The 17,386-nt window shown below is 64.3% G+C and overlaps 1 protein-coding gene and 1 long non-coding RNA gene across 2 annotated transcripts; one reads left to right on the top strand and one right to left on the bottom strand.

Annotated features, from left to right (window-relative positions):
- Window positions 1-3,233: 3,233 nt before the first annotated feature.
- On the bottom strand, window positions 3,234-7,662 carry LOC122471894. Its single transcript, XR_006294301.1, has 3 exons — window positions 6,859-7,662; window positions 6,681-6,751; window positions 3,234-6,303 (listed from the first exon to the last, which is right to left on the bottom strand). It is a non-coding gene; the product is annotated as an uncharacterized LOC122471894 (long non-coding RNA).
- Window positions 7,663-8,357: 695 nt separating this feature from the next.
- On the top strand, window positions 8,358-13,327 carry SOX8 (SRY-box transcription factor 8). Its single transcript, XM_043561080.1, is given in 4 exon segments — window positions 8,358-9,076; window positions 10,365-10,594; window positions 11,335-11,700; window positions 11,703-13,327. Coding segments are annotated over 4 exon segments (1,386 nt in total). The 5' UTR covers window positions 8,358-8,654; the 3' UTR covers window positions 12,071-13,327.
- Window positions 13,328-17,386: the final 4,059 nt, after the last annotated feature.

Raw genomic sequence — 17,386 nt, 5'->3', positions numbered from 1 at the left:
CATCCAGCTCCCTGGGCTCCAGGCTCCCTCTCCGGGTTTACCCAGGGTGGGCGAGGCCATCAGAGAGGTCTTCTGGGAGCTCATGTTCTATTTCCTCCGGGACCCGCCTTGCTGGGAGCTGACTGCAGAAGTCCAGCGAGTCTGAGGGGCCAGAACCCACGTGAGAGCGGACCTCACAGAGCGGGGCTCCGTGCTTGCCTGTTTCTGCCTGAATTTAATCAAAAGTGCACAAGTATATTATTCGGCATCTACCGCAATCTAGATGAACCTCAAAAACACCATGCTAAGGGGCGCCTGGGTGGCTCAGTTGGTTAAACATCCGACTTCGGCTCAGGTTATGATCTCACAGATCGTGGGTTCGAGCCCCACGTCGGGCTCCGTGCTGACAGCTGGGAGCCTGGAGCCTGCTTCAGATTCTGCGTCTCCCTCTCTCTCTGCCCCTCCCCTGCTCACACTCTGTCTCTGTCAAAAATGAATAAACGTTAAAAAGAAGTAAAAAAAATATATCATGCTTAGTGAGAGTACCAAACACACAAGGCCACGTGTTGTCTGAGGCCACTTACACGAAATGTCCAGGGCAAGCAGATCTGGAGACAGAGAGTAGATCAGTGGGGGCTGGGGGCTGGAGGCAGGGGGCAGGGGGGCAAAGGGAACCACTGTTCATCTGTGCACGGTTCCCTTGTTTGATGACGAAAATATTCTGGAGCTAGACCGACGTGATGAAGGCTCAGCATTGCGAACCCGCTGAGTGCCACTGACCCGTACGTTTAAAAATGCTTACATGTGAGGCCATGTGAATTTCGTTTCAATAATAATAATAATAATAATAATAATAAACCCTACGTTGTATCAGAATCTCCTAGAAGGCACCCTTTTTACATTTTGGAGTAAGTCCTGTCATTTACAGCAAACTTACTTCTTCAGCTAGATTAGGGGGCATCTTAGGGCTTTCGCATATTTAGATGTGGGTGCATCTGATGGTCCAAGGAGGCACTCCACTCAAAAACACATCTTGTCTTGTAAACCTTGAGGCTCGTGCTGGGGAGGCACAGGATGGCTCCGGCACACGAGGGTCTCTCCAGAACAACCCTTCACCCACACCAGGAGCCCGGGGCACGGGGCTCCTACGCCTACATTTGCAAGCCAAAAACTATACAAGAAAAAGTCAAGGTGGTTACAGAGGGACGGGTACGGAGCCCCGCGTGGCCAGAGCCAGAGAGGAAGAGCCCAGAAAAAGACGAGAGGGGAGACAGGGAGGCTTCCCTGAGAGGATCCGTCAGCTCAAGACCGGGGCTGGTGTCAGAGAGACCCATGGACAAGCCAGAATCCCTGCAGGGGGGCCCGTCCTGGGGGGGGCCCATCCACGGCTCCTCCGGTACAGCCCAGAGTCGAGGCGCACACAGGCCCACGGGCTGGCCGGACTCCCAGCAGCTGCGGGCGGCTTCACGGAGGAATGAGCCCCGCGTCGGCACCTCGTCCAGCTGTCCCCAGGCACCCTGGCTTGGCAGCCCCCGCTGCATCGGGGCAATTGTCCCCGACGTGCATCTGCAGCTGTCTCTGGCACCCACGAGGACCCAGCTTGGGCCCGACCGAATCACCCACCCTTCATTTACCCCAATTTTTCATGTCCCGACATCTGTTGATGGGGGAACAGAACCCACGGGCGCAAACATCTGTCACTTTCTCCTGGAGGGGTGGTCAGTTTGGGCGGGTCCCACCCTGACTGTGCAGCGGCCAAGACCCCGGGTGATGCTGGCAGGTGCAGGTGGGGGTGGATGAGCAGGTGCTGGGCCATTTGCTGGTTTTCTGGAACCGTGACTCACGGACGGCTGTTCCGCTTGGCTCGCCCGTCTCCTCTCCTGGCACCCTCGGCTCCGGGCCACGAGCACTCTCATGCCTGCACCCCAGCGGGAGAGGTGGCCCCGCGTGGCCCTGCACGCTGGTGCGCCACAACCGCGAGGCGAGAGGACAGCAAAACACCCCGGTGTTGTTACATTCCGTGGCCGTAGAGCCCTATGGGGCCAGAGAATGTGGCGCGAAGTGTTTTCTCTCAGAGTGGGGTCCTGACGAGGAAGAAGTTTTGGAAACCGCCCGGGCCGGGGGTCACAAACAGGAGGCCTGCAGGCCGAATTCTGCTCCCAGAGCTCTGTCAGTCACCAGTCACCACAATAACGCCGCGTAGCAAACAGCCTTGAAGCTGTTGTGTTGGCCGGAGGTGCTGCCCGTCGAGCGGGGCTCAGGTGTCCATCTGCGGTCAGCGGGTCCCTGGCTGGCCCTCGGGATGACTGGGGCCTCTTTCCAGCCACCCACAGGCCGTAGGACTCCTTACAGCGTCACCCACAGCAGATTCGATGCTCCCCTCTCGATCGGGCTCCAGAAGGGACCCACATCCAAGGCCCCCAGTTTGGTCCCAACCTTAGTTCGTATGTGAGACTGAGGGCTGGGCTGGGGGGGCTTGTCCCCAACACCGTCCATCGCTGGGTCTCACCTTCCTATGGCTCTCAGCCAGTGATTAAAGCAGACACTTCATTTCTGAACAGGATGGGTGGCGTTCTCGCTGAAGAGGGGAGGTAGGCCCAGCGGTGGGGACGGGCTCTGGAAGTTGCTAGCGTGGAGTGATGAGGGGTCACAAACGGAGAAACAATAAACACGAGGCGCTGGCTACCACAAGCCCCAGCACCTGTGCAGCTCAGCTCATGCAGGGGCCACGCTGACCCCGCAGAACACACAGGCATTCCGGACCCCTCTGCTGCCCAGAGCAACCCCAGAACTCACCCGAAGTCAAAGGGCCACGGGGGACGTCATCAGGTCCCGTGACTTAGAACGCTCTCCTTTCCAGAACTCCAGTGCCTTCTCGGGGAGATCCCTGCAGCTCCCTCCTACCCCCTTCCACACCCTGAGGACAGGAGGCCGGGGCGGGCGGCCAGCTTTCACGCTTTGCTAGAACGCTTGGCCAGCAGGGGTCCTTGCGGGTTTGCAGCCAAGGAAGCGGGCCGGGTCTGTGCCAGCCAGAGTGCCAGGCCCCGAGGGACTGAGGCAGAGCAGCTCCACAAACTGCCCCTAACCTCAAGCTTCAGGGGGCAGACCTCTGCCAGTCCTGCTCTGAGTCTCCCTGGTGGGCTCCAAACAACCACCAGCTCTCCCACTTTGCTCAAGGCTCCCGCCCGAGAGTGTCTTAATTCAACCCTCCTTCGCCAAGTTCAGAAAAATAAATACATGGGACACAGCGGAACTCTTTTGACAGGGTGTGTTTTAATTTGCCTCTGGCACCGCTGCGTCTCTGGAACCTTCCGCGGTGGCAGAGCCATCCGGGGCCCCTCGCTCCGAAAGAGGATTTTTCTCTCTGATATTTTCATTTCAAGCTAGCATTGGCCTTTTCCGGTCATAACGGACACAGGGCTCTGCTTCCGAGGGGTCCCGGCTTCGACATCTTGAACCAGAAGCCTCATTAAATCTGAAAGTTAAGTTCGGAAGGACAAGCATAGATCCCGGCAGCCTATTTGGGCTCGAAAGCTGGTTTTCTGGAGTCACCTTCAACGTCCTGGCTCCCCTCCTGCATGGGGGTTGAGAAGCCCTCCCCCGGCCCCACTGCCTCTCAGAGGAGCCCAGGGACCAGAACCCAGAGGCACTTGGTGCACGGGGTTTGGGGCTGGGGCCCAGGTGGTGGGGAAGGGCAGGGGGCCTGGGGACTGAGGTCCAGGGGCAAGAGCCCATAGGAGCCAGGGGGCCCATGGTCCAGAATGAGGGTAAGGTCTGGGGCCCAGGGGAATGAGGGTCCAGGAGGAGGGTGGGGTCTGGGGTCCGGGGATCTAGGAGCCTGGTATCACACAATGCCCGTCTGCATAGACGAGGCTTATGGGATGGAAACGTCCAGAGGAAGGCCCAGGCAGACCCCAAGCCTCTAACACCTCAGCGGACTCAGTTTCCCCGCAGGTGGTATGCTGGTGCCTGGCCTAGACGCCTGGCACTCGCCTCTACCCAAGGAGGGCTCTGCATGCAGGCCCCAGGACCCTGCCTGAGGACGGTTTGGGCTGCGGAAGCAGTCTCTGCTTGCCATCAAAGATACACACTGAGACCCGAACGTCGCCGGTGGAGTCAGGCCCCCAGGCCCAGGACGGGGAGAGGAGAGATGGATGGGCACAGCCGGAGGCCGGGGGGTCGCGTCCAGCAGGGGGTGAGTGGAAGCCAGAGCAGAGCCCACAGCTGTTCCCGACACATCTGCACAGCACATGTCACTGGGCAGACAGCGTGCGCCGGGCTCAGCCCTCCGGGCTAAGCATTGCCCTCTCCCCCGATCTTCTCAAAGAACCGCCACAGGAGGGGGTCCCACTGCCCTGTCCTGTCCCCGGCCACCCCTGGGCAAGGTGGCTTTCCTGATCGGCCTCAGAGCCGGTGACAAGGTGCAGCCTGGAGCACATTCACCCCAACCCAGCGGTCGGGAGGTGTCCTGAGGACCAGCACCCCCCACGGGCTGGCCCAGAACACCCTGGTCCTGCAGGCCGGGGAGGGGGGAATCTGGGCACAATCTCCCGGCGGCCTCTGCACACACAGAAGGCGAGGGGCAGACACAGCCAGCTTCCAAGTGGACATCAGCCCAACCGAGGAAGGGCTTTGACCCAAACCAGAAGGTCCACGCCAGCTGGCAAACTACGTCGGGAGGGGTGTTTCAACAAAAAGCTTGGCCCGGAGCCCTGGGAGTCTGTTACTGGGGGCCACTGGACTCCTGGCGCCCCTGTGAGCCCCCTCGCCTCTCGCTCCGAGACCCAGCAGGGCAGGACGGGGCTGTCTTTGCGGAGCCACTGCTCAGAGCTGATCGCTCATCGTTGTCCTGGATGTTTGGTTTCTGCAGACCAGCCAGTAATTAAAAGCACCAATTAATCTCTGAGACCGAGCTGGGGTTCCCAGGATGTGATGCCAACTGCTTCAGGCTGGCTCGCTGAGAGGCCCAGGTCACGGCTGCAGACACACAGGGGACATGCCGCCCCTGGGGCTCACGGGCCCATGTGGCCCGCGCCCGGTGCCTTTCTCTGAAAGTCTGCACAAACTGTGGACGTGGCCTCCCTGGCTGTCCAAGATGCGGGCCAGGCTGAGGGTCGGCAGAGGGTAACACAAGGAACGAGAGCGGGATACCGTCCTCCATGGTGGCCTCCTCAGCAGCCCTTCCTTCCCATTCAGCCTCTCCAGCGCCACACATGCACACACACGTGTGCACACACGCAGGTGCACACACACACACAGACTTCCTATGCACCCCTAGAAGCCAAGGGCTGGGGAAGTTGGGGGCCCTTTGCCTGGAAGAGGTGTCCCTGGGGCCCTCCAGGCCCAGACTGGCCAGGTCTTGTAGGCTCTCAGGGTACACATCAGCCTACACTTCCTTCTTCCCAGGTGCCCTTGGAGCCTCTGCCAGGGGCCTAGGTCTAGAATCTTCACGTACATCAGCCATCCCGTGCTCTAGGGTCTCAGGGCCTTTGTACATGTTGTCCCCCACTACCCCCACCATGAGGGAGTGGCCTTTCCTCTTCAAGCAGTTGGAACCTTCAGGTCTCAGCTTAACGTCACCTCCTCAAAGGTGACTTCCGGGACCCCCCACCCCCCAGCATGGTGAGTGTCTCAGCTCCATGGTGTTTGCCCACAAAATCCCCTGGCACAAAACAGGTGCTTCATCAATCCTGGTGAAGACAGGAACCAACCACAGCCACACCCTGGGACCCACCCGGGGCCTGCCTACCAGCTGAGGACATGAACTGAGGGCAGCACTAACGAAGCATGAGTCTGGAAAGCACACCGGCAAGTATTACAGGCCTTCCAGAAGGCCAGGAGGCTGTGGGGCACTCCCGGAAGCCACCCCATGTGTGTGCGGCCGACCCTGGGCTGACGAGCTGGCACCTGGGTGCCGCCTTGTGGGGAAGTGCACACGTATGCTCTCGGCCAGCCGGGGGGTCAAGGCCTGGCAGGATAGGCGCCTCCCCAACCATTCTGCGGGAGCTGTGGGCTGCACGTAAATGACAGGTGCTCACCGGCACCCCTCCCAACCCCCAGGGTGCTCAGTGCAGCCCAGGGGGCGTGAGGGTGGGTCCTAGGACCACACACCCCGCACCAGTGTGTGACCTGGGTTTGGCACTCCCCCAGCCCGGCCTCTACCCTCCGAGGATCCCGGTGGCCACCTGTCTGTGACTCTCTGTGGGCCGGCAGGAAGCAGGGAGAGGCTACCTTACCTGGTGTCCCCAGGGCAGCCCCGGGTTTCATCGTCCTTGGAAAAGCAGGGCTCTTCATGAAAACCCAGACACGGTGGCCAATGTCACACTGGGTGCAAGGAGGGATGGGGTGGGGGGAGTGTGGACGGGGGAGAGGAGAGTCTGAGCCAGGTCCGCCAGCCTCGACACTCCAGGAAACTCCTGCTTGCACTGGCAGGGGGCAGTAAGTTCAAGTTCGGCGGGTACCCCCGGGAAACCTCCCCTTGGGCCCTCCCTGAGTCCTCCAGCTGCACAGTGGGGACCCCAAGCGGAGGGCAGGACCTCTGAGGGGAAGCCAGCACAGGCCAGCAGGTAAGGGTGTGCCCTGGAAGGTGACAGAGCAAAAGGAGACCAGACACAGGACAGGAGGCAAGAGGACAGGCCACTCCCAGAGGCTCTGCCTCTGCCATCAGGTGCCCCCCCCGCCCCGCCCCCAGGGCTGTTCACCTTAGATGCAACACCCCCAGTGGCACTTTCCCGTAAGGCAGGAGATCAGGTTCCCTGGGCAGCAAAGCCCACTGAAAAAAAAAAAGGACTGCCTTGGGGTCACCTGCAAGTGGCAAAAAATCTGGGCAGGCAGGCACCCCCCTCCCTCTTAGGCCCTGAGGTGTCCCCACACAGGCACCTGCATGTTTTAGATGCAGGGCTGCGGGGTCCCTGGGCAGCCCCAGGGCCCGTGAGGCGAAACCTACGTCCCTAGATGGGCAGCTGAGATGGACAGGGCTCCAAGGCCCAAGTATGAAACCTCTTCTTCTCTGAAGAATCTGCAACCCAGGGGGGCGGGGGCTGGGGGGAATGAAAAGGGACGCGGTCAGAGGCGCGATGGCGGCCCCTGAGTTGGAAAAGGTGCACAAGGGAGATGCTTCAGCCCGACCCACGCACTAACTTTCGACTCGGAGTTTTCGGGCAACAGACCAGCGCCTTCTGCTGCGGGAGAGACGGAGTGCCGGCCTTATTCCTCCGCTGCGGACGCCACTGGCCCAGGCATCCACAACTCCGAAGAGGGGCGCGCGCCTGGGGGACCCGGCTCCCTTGCCTAGGGTCACTGAGGGCGCGCGGGCCACAAGCTCGCAGCCGCACGTGTTCCCACTCGGCCACCCGAGGGCCTGTGGCGAAGCTCTGGGCGGCCGGTCCATCGTCTCCCGGTGGGTTTGGCGAAAGAATCTGAGCCGCCCTCGGGGACTGGCAGGCCCAAGGCCAACTCGCGGGGGCGGCCTCGGGCGGGGACTCGGAGCCGCGGCCCGGCGCTAGCGTCCGGAGAAATGTCCCCTCTCCGACCCCGCCGCCCCAAGCCGGGCGGCACAGCCCACCCCCTTCCCTCCTGGCTGGCGCTCCCATCTCCTCCACTGCAGGCGCCCGAGGCGGCCCTCACTTCTCCAGACCACCCAGGGCCGCCCGCCCGACGGCCTCGGCGCTGCCACCCCCCCGCCCCCCGCTCCGGGTCACGCCCGGAAGGCCCGAGGCCCCCGCGTCCGGCCACGCCATCCGCCCGGCGGCCCCAGGGACTCACAGCTAGGGTCAGCCCAGTCCCTGCCCATCGCTCCCGCCCCCCCCCCTCCGCTGCCTGGTTCCTGGGGCCGCGCCCCCGCCCGCGCCTTCTCCGCTCACACCCGGACAGGGCGGGGGACCAGGGATCGCCCAGCTTCGGGGCGCGGCCTTCGGGCGCGCTTTACCTGGACGTGCGCGGCGCGCAAACTCAGGGCGCGCTGGAGGATCCTGTCCGGCGCGCCGGCCCTGCGGGCGGGAAGCCCGGGCTTTGAAGCTACGCGGCCGAGCCAACCCTGCCCGGGGCCGCGGGCTGGCGGCAGTTGACCCCGGCGCCTCGGGTTTGCGGGCGAGACGTCGGGGCTCAGGACCGGCTGTGGCGAGGCGCTGGCGGACCCGCCTCCCCGCGGAGCGGGCTTTCTCGGGCTGGGCGAGGGGGCCCGAGGGCGGGACGCGCAGGAGCCGCCGCGCGCCCGGCAGAGGCACCCGGAGCGCTCCGCCGTTCCGGGTCCCAGACCCCTTTCCCTCCCCGCCCCTGCTGGAAAGGGGGCCCGCGGCGCGGGGCGGTGCCGGGAGGGGCGCGCGGGGGCGCAGAGGGAACCGCGGCACTTTCTTCGTGTGGGGGAGGGGCGGGCAGCCGGGCTCCGCCCCCCGGGGGCAGCGGGGCGCGCGCGGGCCAATGGGGACCCGGGCAGGGGGCGGAGCCTCGCGGCCGCCACTTAAAGAAACTTGTTGCGGGTCCTCCGCCGGGACGGAGCTTCGGCGGCGGCGGCAACGGAGGGGCCGGGGTCGGGCTGTGGCGGCGCCGGCGGCGGCGGCGGAGGGGGCACGCAGGTCGGGCCACCGCGCGGCGACCTCGGGTCCCAGAGCGGCCGCAGCGCAGTCCGAGCAGCGGCCCCGCGGGTCCCGGTGCGCGCCCCTCCGCGCGCGGCCCCGATGCTGGACATGAGCGAGGCCCGTGCCCAGCCGCCCTGCAGCCCGTCCGGCACCGCCAGCTCCATGTCGCACGTGGAGGACTCGGACTCCGATGCGCCGCCGTCGCCTGCCGGTTCCGAGGGCCTGGGCCGCGCGGTGGGCGCGGGGGGCGGCGGCCGGGGCGACGCGGCCGAGGCGGCGGACGAACGCTTCCCGGCCTGCATCCGCGACGCCGTGTCGCAGGTGCTCAAGGGCTACGACTGGAGCCTGGTGCCCATGCCGGTGCGCGGCGGTGGCGGCGGCGCTCTGAAGGCCAAGCCTCACGTGAAGCGGCCCATGAACGCATTCATGGTGTGGGCGCAGGCGGCGCGCCGCAAGCTGGCCGATCAGTACCCGCACCTGCACAACGCGGAGCTCAGCAAGACGCTGGGCAAGCTGTGGCGGTGAGTGCGCGGTCCCCAGGCCCCGGGGGCGGGGACGGGAGCCCCAGCCGCGCGGGCGGGCCGGAGGGGGTCCTGGGGTTCGCAGGGGCTCTGGAGGTGGCCCCGCGCCCGGCCTCGGCTCTGCTCCCAGTGGCTGTTCCCAGGGCGAGTTCCAGCGGACAACCGCCCTCCGGCCTCGTTGACTGCCCCCCCCCCCCCCGGGGTACGCAGGTGGTCGGGGCCACAGAGGGCTGCAGGGCGAGCACGCAAGCCCTAGCGCACTCCCTCCTGCCAACAGCCTGCGAGAGGGGGACCCCACCTGGGATTGGCCCCCAAGCCCGAGGCCTGTGCCTCCCTGAGGAAAGGTGGCTTCTGTCCAGAAGCGGGACACGGTATCAGGCGAGGTGGTGCTGGCTGGAGGCGCCCCTCTTTCTAAAGGGCTCCCCTCCACTCTGACCACCATGTGCAAGAAGTCAAGGCAGACGGAGGGGGTGCACGTCTGCCCCGCGGGCACCTTCCCGACAGCTGCTCCATCGTCTGCCCGCGCTGCGCCCCTCGGCAAGGAAAGCCTGGGGATGCAAGAGTGGTCGGGCACAAGCATGCTTTGTGCTCACTTGGGCATGGTGGAACCGGACGCTTGTGCAGAAAGTAGGGCCACAGCAGGGCTGCTTGCTGCTCAGAGCAGCCCGTCCCCACCAAGGGCGGGGGGGTCTCCTTGGGTTCACATGGATGGCTTTGGGTTCCGGGCGCCGGTTCCCGTCTCCTGCCCCTCTCCTCGTGAGCGGGCCCTGGGAGTTTGCACGGATGTCCTCTGTGCCCTGTCCCACAGGCAGTTGGAGGTGAGCTCCTGGAAGGGTTTGAGGGGCCCGGCGTGTGTTGTGAGCCTCAGCGAGGACCACCGGTTTAGCCAGTGTTCCCGGAGGTCTGGGAAGCCCAGATGCCCACGGAGTCCCTCCCCGCTAGTTGCTCGTTCCCGGGAAGCCTTGTTTGATCCACCGTGTGTTCTCAGCTGGGTTCTGCCTCCTCCCCCGCCTGCTTTAGAAAGCCCCAAAGGGAGGGGACTTACACAGTCTGGGGGCAGAGGGAAGTAAGAAGATGATGGAGATGGAAAGCTTTGGGTTTCGTTCCAGCACGTTCCTTTGACCCTCACCAGAAGTCCTCGCTGGCCCGAGCCCCCGTCCTCAGAAAGGGGGGCGCCCGCCTGGTGCCTGCTGAGGCGCGGGAGCACACACAGGCCTCCCTGTGGGCGTCGGGGGGGGGGGCCGGCGTGGGTGCCCTCACCGTGCCACCTCTGCCCTTGGTGCTGCAGCTTGCTGAGCGAAAGTGAGAAGCGCCCCTTCGTGGAGGAGGCGGAGCGGCTACGGGTCCAGCACAAGAAGGACCATCCGGATTACAAGTACCAGCCGCGCCGCAGGAAGAGCGTGAAAGCAGGCCAGGGCGACTCTGACTCCGGAGCCGAGCTGGGCCCCCATCCCAGCGGTGCCGTGTACAAGGCGGACGCGGGCCTCGGTGACGCGCACCACCACGGCGACCACACAGGTGGGCGCCTGGGGCCCCACAGCATTTGCCTGCCCCAGCAGGAGAAGTGGGGGGTCAGGCATCCGCTGTGAGATGAGCAGTGGGGTGGGGAGCAGGGGCTCGCTCCCAGGGCTGGTGTCCACGTCGCCCCAAGGTCCCCCGTGCTCACGGGGGTCTGCTTAGCCCCCTCTGAGCCCTGACGTCCTCACAACTTTTCCCTGGTCGGGTGCCGCATGACGTGGGTGTTTTCTGCTCCGCCTGGAGGCGTTTCTGCTTCCCCTGGCCTTTCTGCGGGTGCTGACCCAGCACTCACTCGTGTCCCCTGTGCGGTGGTCAGCAGCCCAGCCTCAAGATCAGACGGGCTTGGGGGGGAGCCCCGGCCAGCCGAGCAGTCAGTCCCCGGGAAGCTGGCTACCGCCGTGAGCCTGGGGGAGAGTGAGCTTTGTGTGCGTGGCCTTGTGGTCACGTGCAAGGGGCCGGGCACTTCCTCTCCTTTCCCCCATCTTGGTCTTCTGGGGTAGGCGCGGGGGCCTCCGTGGCCCAGCTCTTCCTGCAGAACAGCGCTTAACGGAATTTCCTCGGCCGAGCAGTGAGGTCTGGGTCTGGCTCTGCTGGAATTTCTGGGAAACGTACAGAAACAAAAAGCCGTTGATTTCTACCTGCGGCAGTCAGCGGGCTGGTTTTCCTCCTGGGTGTGCGTCGCCAGCCGGCCGGCCCCCCACAGAAGGGGCATTCATGCCTGAAATGTGCTCTGTCCCCAGGGCAGACCCACGGGCCGCCCACCCCGCCCACCACCCCCAAGACGGACCTGCACCACGGGGGCAAGCCGGAGCTGAAGCCGGAAGGCCGCCGTCTGGCAGACAGCGGGCGCCAGAACATCGACTTCAGCAACGTGGACATCTCAGAGCTGAGCAGCGAGGTCATCGGCAACATGGACACCTTCGACGTGCACGAGTTCGACCAGTACCTGCCCCTCAACGGCCACTCGGCCCTGCCCGCGGAGCCCGGCCAGCCCGCCGCCGGCTCCTACGGGGGCGCCTCCTACTCACACTCGGGGGCAGCCGGCCTCGGGGCGTCCCCTGTGTGGGCCCACAAGGGAGCCCCGTCGGCCTCGGCGTCGCCCACCGAGACGGGCCCCCGCGGCCGCACATCAAGACGGAGCAGCTGAGCCCCAGCCACTACGGCGACCAGTCGCACGGTTCCCCGGGCCGCGCCGACTACGGCTCCTACAGTGGCCAGGCCAGCGTCACCACGGCGGCCCCGGCCGCGGCCGCCAGCTCCTTCGCCAGCTCGCAGTGCGACTACGCCGACCTGCAGGCCCCCAGCTACTACAGCCCGTACCCCGGCTGCCCGTCCAGCCTCTACCAGTGCCCCTACTTCCACCCTTCCCGTCGGCCCTACGCCTCGCCCCTGCTCAGCGGCCTCTCCGTGCCGCCCGCCCACAGCCCGCCCGGCAACTGGGACCAGCCTGTGTATACTACCCTGAGCAGACCCTGAGGGCGCCGTGGCCCGTGGGGGGGACTGGCGTCGGAGAGGGAGAACCTTTATCTCAGCAAAGACAGAGCCTCGGGTCTTCCGGAAGGGGTGCAGAGGCAGAGGGAGAGGAGACGGCGGCTCCGGGCAAGGGCCTGCTGACGTCTGCGGGCAGCCACGCTTGGAGCCCGACGCCCCGTTGCTTCCAGATCTCCCCGCTCCCTTCGGCCAACAAAGCCCTCTTTTCCTTGTCGCTGGCTCTTGGCGGTGACTGGTGACTGCGCGGGGGACGGCCGTCGGGCCCTCTTCCCTGCAGACAGCAGCCCCTTGGTTTTGCATCTCAGTGGAGCCGAGGCAGCCACAGCACAAAACAAAAAGGAGGGACGAGGCGCGGGGGCTCCGGCCGCCCGTCTCCCGGGGTCCCCGCCAGCCTCGCGCCGGGAGCCCACGGGACCAGCGGCATCCGCAGCCTGGCGAGAATGTGTCTGGGGGAGCACCTCTCGGGACCAGCCCGTCAGCTCCGAGGGGCTCCCACAACGCAGGCTCTACCCAGCGAGGTTTGGCTGGGACTAACGCTTCCCTCGTTTCATTTTATTTTATTTTTTAAGTTTTGTTTCTGAAGCTTAAACACGTTCGATTTGTTTTGGAAGCTGTTGAAACGTATTTATGTTCTGTATTATTTTATCTTTAATTAAGTAATTTGTGCAGAAAGTAGGATTTCAGACAAAACGGAGGCCGGGTTGCTGAGCTCCAGGGCCAGGAGGACACGTGGGGTGGGGGCCCTGGGGCTCCAGGCCCCGGGGAGGTGGCCGGGACCCTGAGCGGGGAGAAGGGATTGCCTCGTCGTGTCTGTGCCCGGGTTGGGGGTGCCGTGGCACCCGTGTGAGGTCGAGGCTTAGAGGGCATGGGTGTCCCTGGGCTCCACCCCTGCTCACAACGGTGCCAAGCCGGGGACGGGGTGGCTGGAGGGGCACATGAATCTCGGCTCTTAGGACCCAGACGCCACCTACAAGCTGTGAAACTAAAACCTTCTCCACTAAGTGTTTAGAGTCTTAGCTTTAGACGAATAATACCCGATTGACGCGTACCTGCTTCCGCTGCGTGCCGACCAACGGTAATCGCCTACTTCATGGAAACTTGTGCCTTTAAAACTTTGTACATTTGAAGACATCCGAGAAGTTGCTTCTTTTTACTTTTTCTACTTTTTCCTACCTTTTTCTAGAAAAAAAAAAAGAGAATTTGTTTTGCATATCTCTTTCTGGGGGTGGGGGCAGGGAACTACAGCAAACTCGTTCTTACGCAAAATCCGTTGTTCCGCGTGGAGTTTGGGCTTCCGCTGTCACTTACCTGCTGTGTTCGGCTACTTTCTGACCAAGCAACGCTAACTTTTGTACAGACCAATTTGATAAAATTAAAAAAAAAAAAAAAAAAAAAAAGCTTTTTATCTACTCAGGCTGCGTTTTGTGTGTTGCTTTTCCGTAAGCCTGGCGGACGGGGGCTCCGAGAGAACGGGGTCTGGTTCGAGGGCCTTGGCGGAGGCAGGAGTGCAGTCTACCCCGAGCCCTCCTCAGAGGATGTGGGCATCCGGAGCCCCATGGAAGGCAGAGACAACGCTTCAACCCTGGGGCACAGCCAGGCCCCCCCCCCCGCCCCCTGCAGGGGCTGTGTCTGGATTTGAACGGATCTCAGAGGCCCCAGGAAGCTGGCCATGCCGCCAGTGTCTTCTTTCCCCAGGGGCCTATTCAGCAGGCAAAGCGGGTCCAGATTCGGGGCCATGGTTTCCTCCCAGGCGAATCCCAGAGCGGGTTTCTGGGTGGCTGGCGGCATTTTTCGGGCGCTGGCGCGGAGCCAAGCTGGGAGCTGGGTGAAAGCTGTCCTGCGAGAACCAGGCAGGGCCGTCTGGTTGGCCGAGTGTCTGCAGGGAGGGATGGTTGTGGGGGGCAACCGCAAGCAAGGGGGCAGCCTCACCCCTTGGCCGGGCCTCCCCGCAGCTGGTTCAGGGGCTGCGTGGGGCTGGGGGCACCCACCTCCAGGCCCTGCAGGTGCTTCTGGGGCATCTCCGGGCCCGAGAGGAAGCTCACACTTCTCGCGAGAAGCCAGCTACTTGAAGCAACTCCCTCTGTGATTTTAACGGGGTGGTCCGGGTAGGGGGGCGCCCTTCCCGTCCCCTCGTCTGCCAGCCGCCCGCGTGGCTGCGATCCAGGGCGCGTCCCTCACCCCGCGCTGGAGAGCCACGTCCGGGGCCTGCCAAGAGTAGTGTTTGGGAAGAGCTGCCCGGATTTACGAGGGTTCGTGAGGTCTGGGGCGTGCCAAGCCTCCGGGGCGAGGCGGGGTCTGGGAGGGGGCTGCAAGCCAGGCTCACGGATGCCCCTGTGGAGCCAGTCCAGCACATCCTGCATCCAGCCAAGGGCCGTCCGGGTCCATATGGGCCTCCAGGCTCTCACGTGGACACCCCAAACCAAGGAAAGCCCCTGCAGCCGGCTCCCTGATGGAGGGAGTGAGGCCGCCCCGTTGCCGCTCTGGGGTTGACTTGGGCCCTGCCAGGTTCCCGAGGGCTGGGGTCCCTCCAGGTTTGTTTGGTCTCGGAGGGGCTCCTGCATGTTAACTCCCCAGAGGCCCGGCCCCTCTTCCCACCAACCTGATGATGGTGCGAGGGCCCTTTTGGCCCCTGTGCCCCAGGCAAGCCTCCCTGGGGGTTCCCTGCGTCTGAGCTCACGGTGACAGCCACCACCTGTCCTCTCCTCTCCAGACGCCCCACCCCTCCCCGGGGGCCAGGCTGGTGGCCTCCCCTCCACAGCACTCTCAGACGTTGGAGGCTGAGCCCACAGCCAAGCGTTCTGGGGGTCACGGGGCCCCTGCTCCCCGAAATCTGGGTCCCCAGTGGCCTTGTGAGGAGGTGGTGAGGCGGACAACCCCGGGGGTCAGGGCAGCTGGGAGGGGTCCCTGGGACTGCCCTGGTCCGCAGGCTCGTGAGGGTTTTTCCAGCCAGCTCCCCCCAGACAACACTGTTAACAAGGCTGGCCTCACCCCTCCGGGCCCCAAGTCCAAGCTTGTCCAGAGCCCAGTTCCCACTGAGCGCGCTCCGTCGGCCCATCCTGGGGACGAGCTGGCGGGAAAAGTTCCTCATTTTTCATTTCCTTCCCCAGAGCTGAGTGCGTTGCCTCTGACCTCAGCTGAACAGAATGCCCTATTCAGAGACAAAGGGGAAAGGGCGTTTATGACCCAGACCCTGCTCTGATAGATTGGGAAAGCCCCTCCTGGTTCCGCGTATAATTGCTCTTCCTGGGACGACGGATCGGCTTTCAGGAGCAGACTTTCTGTTTGGATGTGAGTTCACGGCCGGCGTGGCTGTCAGCTCCGGGGAGGCCTGTGTCTCTGCGCCGCTGCCTGGGGGAGACCCGGGGCCCCCCTCCTCAGGCCTGCCCAGGGGAGAGGGGGGCAGTTTCCACACCCACCCTGCCTGCTTCGCATTTAGGGGACAGCACCCCAGGGCAGGTGTGAGACTCAGGGTCGTGGCCTGGTGCATGGACCCCGATCTTTCCCCCTCCAATGTCTGGCCCAGGGCCTCCAGGTCAGCCCTGGACAGAGGACCTTTATGGACCTCGTCTCTGGGTGACCAGGGCTGCAGGAGCCGTGGGCCACACGGCAGGGCTGAACCGACTTGTTTCCAGGCCACTGGACACTAAAGTCTTTAGCACCCTGTGTGGACACCCGTCTGGGATACATTCCACCAGGCTTCATGGAAACTGGGGCTGACCATGAGCCAGTGCTGCAAGATCCCCTCCTCCCACCCCTAGGGAGACCCCAGGTGCACACCCCAAGGCTGGGGGTCAGAGCTGCTGCCCCCCGGGACTCGGTAAGGACCCATTCCCAAGGGAGGGCAGTGTATAACCACCCCGGTGTCTGCTCCTCTGTCTCCCTCTGGGCCAAAGCGTGCCTGCGTTTGGGGTCCTACATCCTGGAGAGAGCAGATGTGCAGACCAAGTCCTCCCAGGATGGGGCCGTAGAGGCCCTGGGGCGCCCCGGGGGCCGCGGGAGCCTTCCGAGGAGAAAAGTTGGGAAGGGAAGGAGCCAAAGGGGGAGACACGCGAGGCGTGGATCTGCCTTCAGGTGAGGGTCCTCCGGAGCTGCGAGCTCAGCACTGCCCACCCCCAGCCCATTTCTGTCCCAGGAAGAGTGGGGATCGGGGCCCTGAGGGTTTCCCCGTCTCCTGCGTTCCCTGCTGGCCTGGGGGCTCCTGGCTGCCCGGCGGTGTTTGGGGACGCTCCGTGAGCTCAGGACCTGGCTGTGACCCAGTGGCTGGAGGTTCTGCCACTCGCCACTGATCTCTACGTGCCTCCTCCCGTGACCATGTGACAGTGACGGCCGAGGATGAAGCTGGCATGGCCGTGGCCAGCACACAGACACGTGACAGGTCCCTCCCTGCCCCGTCCTGCTGGCGGGCTTGTCCCTGGAGCCCTGGGGTCCTCGCTCCCTTCCCTCGAGGTGACCTGTCGCCTTGTCTGCCCCTAGCGCAGCCCCCCTGCCTCCCCCACCCATGCTGGGCTGCCCTGTGGGGGGGGGGGGTCCCGTGTGCACCCCCCCCACCAGCACCCCCACCAGCCCTAGCCTTCCCAGAGGGGCCGGGGGCCAGAATTCAGTCCCACCGAGGCTGGCTGCCTTGGGAAACCGCAGGACACTTCCCGAGGCCTTTCCGAGAGGCTCCCCGACAGGACAGGAGCGGGAACAGCCTGGGCGGCTGTGGGAGCCCCCTGCTCACCAGGTCCCCCAAAGCTGAGGCGGGGCCACACGCCCGGCCGGTCGCCAGGCCCGCCGGTCCCTGCAAAGGGTTAAGGGGCGCGCGGCCCGGTGGGAGTGCGGCGGTAGCGCCTGCGGGCCGGGCAGAGCAGCCGGGCTGGTGCTCGGCCAAGAGCAGCGGGCGAAGGCGCTGCATTTTAATGAATCATTATTGCCGGGGAGGCCTTTGTCTTTCTTTATCCGGTGCACAATAAAAGAATTAATTAGACAGAAAATGGCAGGGCAAGGAACTGACAAGTCATTAAGGGCTGCTGAATGACCGATGAGGTGCGGGCTGGGGTGGACTTCGGCTCCGGAATGATAATGGCCGGGCCGGGTGCTTTGTATGCGCGACCAGCCGGCCCCTGTGCGGGCATTGTGGGCGCTGCCATTGTGGCCCACGGGGCGGGCCGGGCCGGCCCGAGTCCCCAGAGGCGAAGCGGGCAGTGGGAACCTACGACAAAATTGCCGTATTAATTTTTGTGGGCAGACACAGCAGTAAATATTTGGATGCGTGGGGACTTGGGGATGGGTGTTCTGCTCCTCAGACCCTACTTCCTGGCT

Source organism: Prionailurus bengalensis, chromosome E3 (assembly GCF_016509475.1).
Source record: "Prionailurus bengalensis isolate Pbe53 chromosome E3, Fcat_Pben_1.1_paternal_pri, whole genome shotgun sequence".
Classification (NCBI taxonomy): domain Eukaryota; kingdom Metazoa; phylum Chordata; class Mammalia; order Carnivora; family Felidae; genus Prionailurus; species Prionailurus bengalensis.
Note: the sequence above shows the minus strand (reverse complement) of the source record. Positions and strands in the feature narration are given on the sequence as shown.